This window comes from Scatophagus argus, chromosome 5, assembly GCF_020382885.2.
Source record: "Scatophagus argus isolate fScaArg1 chromosome 5, fScaArg1.pri, whole genome shotgun sequence".
Taxonomy (NCBI): Eukaryota; Metazoa; Chordata; class Actinopteri; family Scatophagidae; genus Scatophagus; species Scatophagus argus.
In genome coordinates, this window is record NC_058497.1 from 21,457,678 (window position 1) to 21,469,102 (window position 11,425).

Sequence of the window (11,425 nt, forward strand, 5' to 3'; positions counted from 1 at the left end):
TGTCAATTGAACACACGTATACACACACATATATACATATACATATAATATACATTTATATATAAATGTATGTATGCATGTTACATGTGTAATGGAGAGTATGGTGAATAAATTTTCACACAGACAGTCTAAGGCAGGTTTGGTCATCTTATTAATTAGATAGAGTATCACTTGCATGACACATTTTCACACTGGAATTTAGTCTGCAAATAAGCATGCAATGGGAGCTTTAAGTAATACTTCCGACAGGTCAAAAAGTATGAGGGAAAAATCCCTCAGAACGAGGACGTCCATGTAAACTGTGTATCTAGTGCATTATGTTAGAGGGATCACCGTATATACAACCAGAAAGAAGCTAACAAACTATTTACTGAAATCTATTCCCCAGTAAACAAAGTGAAAGAGAAGGGTTCTGCAGTTCCTCTTTAGTGAAAGAGGCATCTACTCTCTTAACATCAGTCAAGTTAGTATGTGTGAAGTGGAGAGAGTACATCCTCAGAGAGGGCAGCAATGTGTTGTTTTGTCAAAAAGTCTAAAAAAGTTAGAAATACTGCATTTTGAATCAGATTTCATATTTTATTTAATCACAAATTCATTTCATTACAAGTTACAAAATTACACAGATCACAAGAGGGTCCTTGCACCTGCAAGTTATAGTCGATACAGCACTTGGCAGAGGATTAAACTCTGCAACAAATCTCAACAAGAATACACTGCATGTAAAACTTTATATCTTTCCCTGAACAGCTTAGCACAGTAATACTAGAATAAAATAAGTCGAGCCAAATATCTGAATTATCTAATCCAGGTGCCACATCAACTGGACAAATTGTCCAAAGGCACTATAAAATTTGCCTAGATAGTAAATACAAGTAAACCTAGAATAATTTTGATGATTTCTTTTAGTACAGTTGATAATTGAGTTATAATTGAAAAGTACTAGATACTGTCAGCATACGCATGATACTTTTTAGACATACTTCCAGAGTAAGAGGGCCGTTCAAGATGGCAGTAAAGAGGATAGACTGCAGGGTGTCAGAGCTCTTGGGAAATTGAATGCTCAAGATAAAACATGAATTACTATCTTGCTTTCCAATATCTTGAGCATCAAGTCACTGCAATCAATCCTCACCCAGTATTATTGTGTACTCTGTCTTCTACCAGAGATGAATGAATGTTATATAATGTGAGATAATATATGATTATGCCATTATGTACATCACAGGACACAAGATTATTCCAACGGAATATATTATCCAACTGTAGTACTGTTTACCATGACAAAATTAGTTTGATTTTGATAAACTAATGGATTTTACAACTGGTAGATGAATGAAAGAAAACCCCAAGATGTTTAAAATGATTGGCATCTCTCACTTGCAGACAGATTGATTTTTATATTTTTTGGCCCATTTTTCGCTTGTTTTTTCCAAGAATGTTCAGTCCCCTGAATGTCCTTCTCCACTTTCTGTAAAACCTCCACAATCACTTTGTCAGTCTGAAGTTGTTCTTGATTTCGGCCACCTGATTCTGAATTATCTACCTCTGACAGTGAATATATTTCATCACATTTCTGAGAGAGCTCTCTGCTCTGTCTCTGGAGGGTCCCAGCACCCAACCTGGCCTTGGATAGCTTATTGTGAGACTGGTCTGTATTGAACAGAACAACTGAACCACTGGTTTGCCTGTCAGAGACCACAGAGCTCGTGGTATTGACAACTCTGCTCTGCAAGATAGCAGCAGTGGTCACATCAAACATGCTGAGCTTCTGTTGGGGTTCATCAGTAGGAAATGTCGGAGAATATTTGAATGAGTTTCCAGGGTAAGCCAAGGTGGAGCTTGCCACACTACCTGCAACCCCACCTTGAGGTTTACCCTTCATCATTCCCAGGACTTCATAGCGGAAGCTGGAGATATCTTGCTTAAGCTCCTGTCAATTATTGAGAAGCAGAGATTATAGAGCAATGAAAAAATGTCAGTATTGAAGAAATACTAAATATATGCATATTACCTTGAAATTCTCTTCCGTCAGCCCTTCCTCTGTCTTGGCATCTCTGATCATTGCGGCAACATACCGCTTCACAAGGTTCCTCAAAACTTCCTAAACAAAAACACATATATTTTTTAAACTATAGATTCATCTTAAAATAAAAAAGTGTGTATTGTGGAAAACAAATCCCTACCTGATACTCATGGTTTAATCTTACATTTTCAGCTGCACGTCTCTACAGTTTGTGAAAAAAAAAGAAAAAAGGTAAATAATAAACATGGTATTTATCTTTGTAATGGCAGGGTGAATTGTTATTTTTGTTTTTTTTTATTAGCCCTTTTCAATTAAATGTCCTATGATATTAATAACTACCTGCCTTATTAAAGAAAACAAGTAATTCAATCTACTCTTATTTCTTTTGGAGCATCTGCCTTGAGGCTATAATACCAGACAAGCATTGAAAATGTTTTCAGCACAGTGCCAATGACAAAGATCAAAACAAGTCTTTGGAAATTCCTTACCCCCAGACTTTCAAAGGTTTCAAGCCTTTTAATGATTGGTCCTTTAAACAAATGCCTCTTGATCCATCCAATTAGATAATAAACAGACTTTGGACTGGGTATTATATTGAATGGAGATGGCAAAGTGCCCCCTTCTTCAAAATAGCTCATCCATAATTTTGTTCTAGCAAATTTCCATTCTATATCTGCATGATCCTGAGAAGCAAAACAAACAGCAATTAATGAAAACCTTGTGCAAAGGTCTGCAAGACAAATTAGTATAAAACTATAAAAACCGTAAAACAGCTAAACGCCACCACTCACAGCAATGTGCTGGTAGGAGTTGTTCATCATTGCAATTAACATGTTCAGAAGCACAACCAGGGAGATGATGTTGTATGTGCCAAACATGGTAGAGCCCACAAACTCAGTGAATTCATGATCTGGTTGCACATTGGACACATAGAGGGAAATCAGGCCAAATATAGACCAAAATAATGACTGTAGCGTCTCGAACAGCCTGGAAAGCAAACAACCATACATCACATTAAGTGCTGCTGAAAAACAAACTTATTAATTATTAACAACGCAGATTTGTCAGGGAAAATTTATGTAAGATCTTAAACTTGCGTTGTGAAGGCGTTGTTTTGCTGATTACAGCGAATACCCTTGCAATTATTTTCTCCCTCTGTTTCATAATAGAAGTACAGCTGGTTGAGGCCATTGGCAAAGGCTAACAACACTAGGCAGTAGATGAAGAGGAACTTGAGGATGTCCAGCAGCATGCGGCCCAGTGAGATCTGTAAGGGACCCAGATGGGAGTTGGCCGTAAAAAGGCAGATGAGGCGCAAGGAGCTGAAGATGTTAGCGATGGCAAACAGTGCTTCTGCCACCAAAGTTGGATGCCACATTTCCCAAGTGCCTCTGGGTTTGTACCCACTATACTGTAAAAAAGAAAGGGAGATCCATGAAAACAAGAAGCTGATGCTGCAGTTTCACATTTTCCAGCACACAAGTTGACTTGACAAGTTGAGAAATACAGGAATATACGGTGATACCATTTATTTTCAATTTCTCCTGACACAATCTATGATGTACTGTGCAAGAATATTTTTGAATCTGTGTCTGTCAAATACTTTGTGCTTTAAGATGTACAGTACCTTTGCATAGGCGACAATCTTCAGTGAAATGGTTGCAAGATACAAGGAGTTCATTATAAAGTCCATTAAATTCCACCAGTCATCTATGTAGTCTTGGAAACCACTATCCCACATCTGTTTGATCTCAGCCCATATAAAGCCTCGGAGAGATGAACAAACAATGGCAGTCATTATTACAGGTAAAGTTCCACAGGAAATACATTTTTTGGCAAAGAACCACTGTGCAGAGGTTATGGTAGCATGCGCATGATAATGGTACAGTAGGCACTTTAGCTCGACTTCCTTCAAATGTGAGTAACTGTAGTGTATGGCTGTATGATAAGATGACATGACATGTTATTGTGTGTGTCTATGTGTGGTTGTTGTTACCAAGCACCCAGGGCAGTATCATCCATTCCACCGTGGTAGGAGGTGGGCCTTGATAGTTTGGCTGTGGAGAGGCTATATGCTGCGAGGCCAGGAAGAGTAGGAAGAGGAAGGTCAGGTAGGAAGCAGTGTGACAGATGAACTTGATGAAGGGCTTACGGATGAACATGCCATAGCGGCTCTTTGGTGATATCAGGTACAAGATGGATAACAGTGGGAAGAGGAGGCCAAAAAAGATACATGTGATGAGCTTTACTGCCCAGTGACGCCTCCTCCAGCCTGGTAACTCATCATACCACCGAGACGCCAGCAGCTGCTGACAGTTGGGCTGAGCAACAAACTGAAAGGAAGGGAGAGTCAAAGATAGATAAGTTCACTTCTCGTTTATTTAGATCTTTGTCTTAATGGACAAATCAGATTTAAATGGTACACAAAAACAAACTTACACACAAAGCAAACAACAGAAACTGAAGACTGTATTCATTGTGCACACTGCACTACGTATAACCCCTATTCCAAAAAAGTTGCTAGTTGACAGGATATAGAAATATAAATTATTATCACAACTGTAGCGCCATGTTAATTTTATGAAGTATAAACTGCCACTAAACCATTGGTCTAATTAATGTAATTCTTTGTGGTCCTTAACATTGCAAGAGTGCCTGTCCCTTAGAAGAACCTCAACAGGACATGAAGAACCTTCCAGAACCATCCAGAAACCTCAATACCCAACTGAGGATGTTGAACAAACACATGTAAAAGGAGTCTTAGATGCTTGTCAGAAACAACAGCCCTCCCATTGTGCCGTGTCATGTTTTAGAAAAAGCCTGGAACCCGTTCACACATAAAGAACATAGATTGTTTTTTCCTCAAGTCTCAACCTCTCTCATGTATGATGACAAAAATTGCTTGTACATGTTTAGCATCACTACATGTGACTTTATACAATTAATAACAGATTTTTATCTTCCATGCAAGATAAAAGCAATCTGAGGACTTCCTTAATCCTCTGTTAAGAAGTGACTGTCAAATCTGTTTGCCATACACATTTTCTCTGCTCTGTGAGATTTGATATAAGTATCTGTTGGACATCTGCAGATGGTGATGGAAGTTAATTTCAAGTTAACCAAGTTATGGCCAAATGGATCTCCATTATGGTACTATAGTACAACATTAAATTGTGCTTGATGAGGTAATCTATCAGTGCAGAATCTGACATCTTTACAGTTCCGTCTCTGCCCTTGTGACATGCTGAATTGCTATAATGTGACTGAAGGCAAAAAGTGGCATCTGGCAGGACCAGATTTTGTCTGAGGACATTTTTGGAAGGTGAAAATGGCCCCATCCATATGTCACACCACTCCCCCCTTCAAAAACAAGTATTAGCTCTGTCCTGAGGCACATTCATACCAACAACATACTGTTGTTGTAAGTGCTTATCAATTAAGCTAATACGATTTAAGCAGTTATGAATGAATATGAATATGAACTACGTACATTTCACAGAAAATAGTAAAAAAAATAATTGATCTCAAATGTATTTTTGGTAGATGACATTGGTAGTTTATGTTTCTTTACATGCACACTGTACGCTAAAACACTACTCATCCAGCAATGTGACTTTTAGAACAAAAAATACGTTTTGCACTTTCATTCAGCTATAAAATGGCACACTATCATCATACCTGAGTGCAGAAGGCAGCAGGAGAACAGAAGAAAACTTAAACTCTACTGAACATGTGAAAGTTACAATTTTGTCACCAGTAAATGTTGGTAGTTTATGCAGTGTATGTAGAGTGTGCTATTTGTCTGGTTGTTGGTACAAATGGGCAAAAGCATTCTGTGTACGATATACATATGCTGGTCACTCCTGTACAGATAGTGAAGGGCATTATATACTATGAACACTGCTACATTAATTTTACTTACTTATGAAGATATGTGGTTTCAGTTTGGGGGCATCTGGTGCACCAAGACATGCAAAGGCCTACATGGTTTGGTGTATGCTGGTTGGTGTGCTTAATGTGAGATGTAAAAATTCCAAGTCAAATCTGATTTTCTTAAGAAAACGGTTACTGTGACTTACAGTGACACAGCAGTAATGCTACAAGAGTTTAATATTTTCATTTTACAGTTTTCTTAATTTTGTCTTTTGCGGAGCTGAGAACAAATCCATTCAATCCACTTTAATAATGCATTTGTAAAATAAATGTGCTATGAAATTTATGATACAAAAAGGAAAACAAGCATTTCCACTTTTTCATGCTAGATATTTGTCCCCCAAATGCAAATATTGTACCACCTGCTCAAACAGAACGGGGCCAGAATAAAAATCAAGGGCTCAATGAACAATAAAAAAGGAACGGTTTGTAGATAGTATGTTCTTTTACAAATTTCAAGACAATGATAGCCTTAACCACATCAATAAAGTTAATAAAAGTAATCAATTTTACACTACAAAAGAAGTACAATACAAAAGACATTAACAATCTTAATTATTTTGCATGACATTAAAAACAAGTCTAATTAATTAAAGGGATTAGTACATACTTGTTACAATTAGTGCACAGCCAAATATTAACGATTCCTCAAAGGATGAACACAAATGGGCAAAACAATTAAGTTCTATGTTTTATCAAGTCTATTGATTTAGCCTCATTCCAGGCTATTTAGACCAACTTGATGAATAGTGCAGCTATACAAGGCTTATATGAAATAGATATTATATCATATTTATTATTGTCCCAGGATTTTGCTGGTTTAAAACCGATCATATTTCTGTCTCCAAAGCTGGAGTCAAAAATACATTGTTCCTTTTTGTAATGCAGCCTGCTATCACTTTGAAATGATGTGTTTTCATCATAGCATACTTATTATTATTATTATTGTCATCATCATTATTATTATTATTACAATAGTGTAGGAAGTGAGTGCTCAATGTAAAATGTCTGATATTGACATAAGAAATCTTGTCCAAAACAACCAAACAAAACAATTTGTGATTAAAACCAAGGAAGAAAGCCCTTGAAGTTCAGCTGTGAAACATTTTGCCATGGAGACCAATTGTACCACATAGAGCTGCTAACAGTCACACTGATCTTTCATTCTCACATTGCCAACTGTCTCATCAAAACAGTCAAAACAACTGCAACTGCATGCAAAGACTCTTAAAAGCTCAACTAAATCTAAAAGTAGAAAATGAGCAGTGCACACATGGTGTTAGCCTTTATGTCTGGAAATGCCACATAACGGCTGTATATAAACAAGACCCAGAAGCTTTAATGAATGGAACAAATAAATGACTCACACCGAAACTCAGTGTGAACTTTTTACTCTGTTAAGCAGGAAACAATTCTAAATTTTCTTTCAATGCAGTAAAAGGCTACAATGCCACATTTTCTGGTAGAAGAGATACTTTTGTTGTTGTCACCTGCTACTGTGTTAAGCAAAAATCAGTGCAATAAATATAAACTTATATAAACTTATATAAGTAATACTTATACTGTTGCTCATTATGACTGTTACTGTGTAATCACAATGTGTAAATGTTTAGGAGCACTATTCCAAAACAAATGACAAAAAGCTGGCATTGCATCCAGGGGACTAATACTCCAAAGAAGATGTTAAAAGGTTCCCTCCCTGATTAAAATATTATGAGTACGTATTTCTAGGAAATGGCCATCACTTATTCCCTCATTATCCCCAATTATCCAATTGTCACGGGACTGTCTGAGAGGGCTCCTGTAATGCTTTGCTAAAAGCCATCCTGACAATTACATTCTAAACTCCCAAAGGACATATCCACCCATCTCAAGCCATTTACAGCTCATCTTGGAACCATTCTTGTAATCCAGTCCACATTGTTCAAAGAATTTAATGTTGTACTTGGGTTTTATGCACTGTAAAACCAAGTGTTACTGTACTTTTCTTAAGCTGTGTCTATGTGTCTAAAACAGTAGTACTGTACCACTGTGGGTTACACAGCAGCCATCTGTAAAAGAGAATATCATAATCAACAAAGAGCTTACCTCCTTCTGGCAGTATTTGATAGCCAGCTTCAGTCGGGCCAGATCATTAACATTCTCATCCAGCAGGGGGTTGATGTCATCACGGTAGTTGAGGATTATTTCCAGTTCTTTAGAGCTTCTGGTCTGGTCCAACAGCTCCTTTGCAAATTGTTTACACATATGAGACAGCTCCTCATACTCTGACTTGAACTCATTCTCCACTGTGCTGAGTTCCTTCAGCTCCCAGCTGAGTTGAAAAGCCGTGAGGAAAGGATCCTCACTGGAGAGGGCAATGAGAGACGGACTGGCAAGGGCCTTGTAGATGTTAAGACGAGAGCGCGAGTGACGAAGGCCATCCACATCTGAATTGGACACACACTCCGCGCAATTGCAGCGTACAGCGTGTGGCTGAGGTATGGAAACACCTCGCTGCAGAAGCAGTTTGATGATCTCATAGTTGTTGGTGTGGGCTGCAAGGATTATCGGAGTAATGTCAGGGGTGAAGTCTGAAAACTGTTTGTCCAGCAGAATTTGTGGGACCTTTACAGGAAGCCAAGAGAGAAACACACAAATGAACAGTCATTAAAACTTAGATAAATTTATCAGGTAGTTTACAAAAGAAGATTGCTTTCTAAAGCCCGCACAGGAAAGGAAAAAAAAAGGTTTGAATGGGTCTAATTTCATCTGTCTTGGGTCCCTAACCATCTTGTCTAACAGCAAGCACACAGCTAATGGGTTGTGGTTAAGCTGGCCTCAAAATACCTTCCTGGTTGGAGGCTGCTACCCCCTTTTTTCTTTTTTACGTTTCTTTGCAGAATACACCAATAAATTACAGTTGCTGTTGGTAGACTCAGTGGTGTCAAAAAAATAAAAATATAAACATGTCAAGAATTTATCTGAAAACTACTTTTTGTTGTAAAATCTATGGCAGACAGACCCACACGAGCACATCAAAGAGTATCAGCGGTGCTGCTTTGGAGCAGAAAATAAAAACAGCCATGCCTGACACCGAGAGACTGAGGAAAGCAGCTTTGTGAAAATGCTTTGGTCATTTATTATAACATTGACTGATTAATAAATTAATGAACTTATAAATATGCTGCAATGTTTCACTTGTTGATAAACAGGACTGTTATTAGTGTTTCTCACTGAAGCATCACAGACTGTACTTGTACCCACTGACTCTACACGAGCATGGACATAGCAGATCATCACATAAGAAAAACTACTTTCTGAGTCTAATTGGAACTAGTAGTTGACAGTGAGGCATCATGGCACTTTTGGAAGCTCTGTGCACAGGTTGGTGACAAACACAAATATGAGACAAAAAAAGACAGACTGACAAATAAAAGAATAATATGAAAAGACTGTTATTAGGACTGTTAAAGAACAATATGAAACAAACTGAGGCTTGTAAAAGAGAAACCCTTGTGGGAATGTGAACAGTAAACAGGATGCTATCGTGGATCTACAATACCTGTTTTTCCCCTCGTGGCTTCTTGTGATTGAGCAGCAGCTCCACAGCCCCCACCACTTCTTTGCGGATGGCATGTAGCAGGGCATCACCCACATGCACATTATAGCTGAGCAGCAGGTCAATGATCTCCAGATTCTCGTTTTCAATGGCAATGAGCAGGGCTGTGCGTCCCAGGGGGTCGATGCAGTTGATGTTGATCCTGAAGTAAATCTCAGCCTCCTCCAGGGCTTGTTTCACACTGGCATAGTCCCCCCTCTCAACGGCCCCCAGGTAGGCCCTCTCCATGGGAGAGAGCTCCGATTCGGCCCGCACGATCCGCAGAGGGATGCGGTCCCTGTATGACGAGCTGTCAGTTTTCCTGTAATACAGCTGTGACATTGCTGCTACTGCACCGCACTCTCAGCTGATAATGAGAAACAAAAGACAGTGGGAAATATGAGATCTATAGTTTCAGTCTTAGCTGATGTATCAGACACACTGCCCAAACTCTTGATTCTCCCATTTTAGCGATGCAATACCATTCAACAGTTCACATGGCAAATGCATTTCATAGCCTCATGTTATAAGCGGTTACTTGTTCAAAAAGAAAAAAACAAACGATTTAGGCCTATTTCAGTTTATAAGGCTGTTTATAACGCTAAATCTACATCTCTTAACATTGCAATAAACACAACCTGAAACATGACCAAAATATAATTTTCATGAGAAAGAAAACCATTAAAGCAGTTTCCAACAGTTAACTAGGAGGAGTCCGTAATCACATCATGAAAGGTACGCACCAAAGAACAGAAACACTCAAACTTTACCTTTACAGCTGTGATTTAGGCTACTGGAGCACTCGGCGGAGAACCAGAGGCTGCGACTGCCAGGAAGGAAACTTGCGTGGTTGAATCTTCATCTTGAAGTCTCCACTGGAGACACTGTTACTTAATGGCATGTCATGCAATCCTCTGCCCACCCCTTTCGCTCCCTCGTCTGTAGGGACATTAGAGACTGACCTGCACAGATCTCTGCAAAATCCACGCGTGAGATCAGGTGGGAGCAAGAGGTAACATCACAGAAAGTGCGCACAAACTGCAGGCTCAAAACTCAGAAAATGTATTTTTCGTCCATTACCGTCCATTTCCCCTTTGGTTTGCTGTACCACAGCATAAAAGCTGCCAAGTACAGTTTCCTGTGTAGGAAGCCAGTTATCCACTGTTTATTTTCAAACAATAGTAATGGCATTACTTTCATGTTGTAAAAGTAACGTTTGTGGACTAATTAAAGGAAATGTATGAACTGCGACAATAATAAAGTTCACGTGATTAATGTTCATTCATTTAATCTCTATTTAAGCCACTGACACAGGCCAACATTTCTGTAAAACCCAAACAAGTGTACCCCTTAAAATACAAGATTCAATATAGCTATTGAAAAATAGGATATCCTAAAAGAACAAAACAAAACAAAACAAAAAAAAACAACCAAAGTAATATATTTTGTTGATCTTTTTTGCATCATGTGACAGGATATTCAAAAATATGAAGCTTTATTGTATAAAACTGGCCTGCTTCGATTCTGTGTCAAGATGAATAAAGATACAATATTACCCTGATTGCTACATTACTTTAAGCCCAGGATGTTTGTCACATAGTACAAGGGTTCAATAAAGAAAATCAGTCCAATCCAAAGCGTATTAACATGACAAATTTATGTATTCTGTTTACAGATGACACTAAACTTATAGACCTATAAACCTATAAACTTGCAGTTTGGAAGATGCAAAATAACTTTATTCCCAATGAGCTCTCAAGAGGTGATCACTGTAGGGAAAATAGCCATGTAAGATGTTTAACACCGGGAGTTAGCTGGATAGTGTGAGCCTGCACAGTTGCTAAGAAACATCTTACATACTTTATTCCACATCCATAGGCAAGCAGAAC

General features: G+C 38.4%; 1 protein-coding gene across 4 annotated transcripts; it reads right to left on the reverse strand.

The window, feature by feature from the left end:
- Nucleotides 1-562: 562 nt before the first annotated feature.
- trpc4b (transient receptor potential cation channel, subfamily C, member 4b) lies at nucleotides 563-10,786 on the reverse strand. Of its 4 annotated transcripts, none has more exons than XM_046389760.1 (11): nucleotides 10,307-10,760; nucleotides 9,501-9,903; nucleotides 8,045-8,563; nucleotides 4,020-4,356; nucleotides 3,651-3,790; nucleotides 3,121-3,434; nucleotides 2,815-3,010; nucleotides 2,512-2,706; nucleotides 2,184-2,225; nucleotides 2,012-2,101; nucleotides 563-1,930 (listed from the first exon to the last, which is right to left on the reverse strand). In XM_046389760.1, exons 2-11 carry the CDS (start codon nucleotides 9,876-9,878, stop codon nucleotides 1,355-1,357), a joined length of 2,787 nt encoding a protein of 928 aa, XP_046245716.1. In that variant the 5' UTR covers nucleotides 9,879-9,903; nucleotides 10,307-10,760; the 3' UTR covers nucleotides 563-1,354. The 4 variants fall into 4 exon arrangements, 2 of the variants coding, with proteins under 2 accessions (XP_046245716.1, XP_046245717.1); XR_006843409.1 differs by having other exon boundaries at nucleotides 1,885-1,930; nucleotides 2,012-2,097; nucleotides 10,307-10,779; XM_046389761.1 differs by lacking the exon at nucleotides 2,512-2,706 and having other exon boundaries at nucleotides 10,307-10,767.
- Between the last annotated feature and the right edge of the window lie 639 nt (nucleotides 10,787-11,425).

Bases quoted from the DNA above. Each gene is read 5' to 3' on its own strand.
- trpc4b (XM_046389760.1), bottom strand. From the start codon at position 9,878: ATGTCACAGCTGTATTACAGGAAAACTGACAGCTCGTCATACAGGGAC. The intron at 8,564-9,500 runs GTATTGTAGATC...CTTCCTGTAAAG, and splicing joins AGCCACGAGGGGAAAAACAG to GTCCCACAAATTCTGCTGGA. The intron at 4,357-8,044 runs GTAAGCTCTTTG...CCTTCCTTTCAG, and splicing joins TCAAATACTGCCAGAAGGAG to TTTGTTGCTCAGCCCAACTG.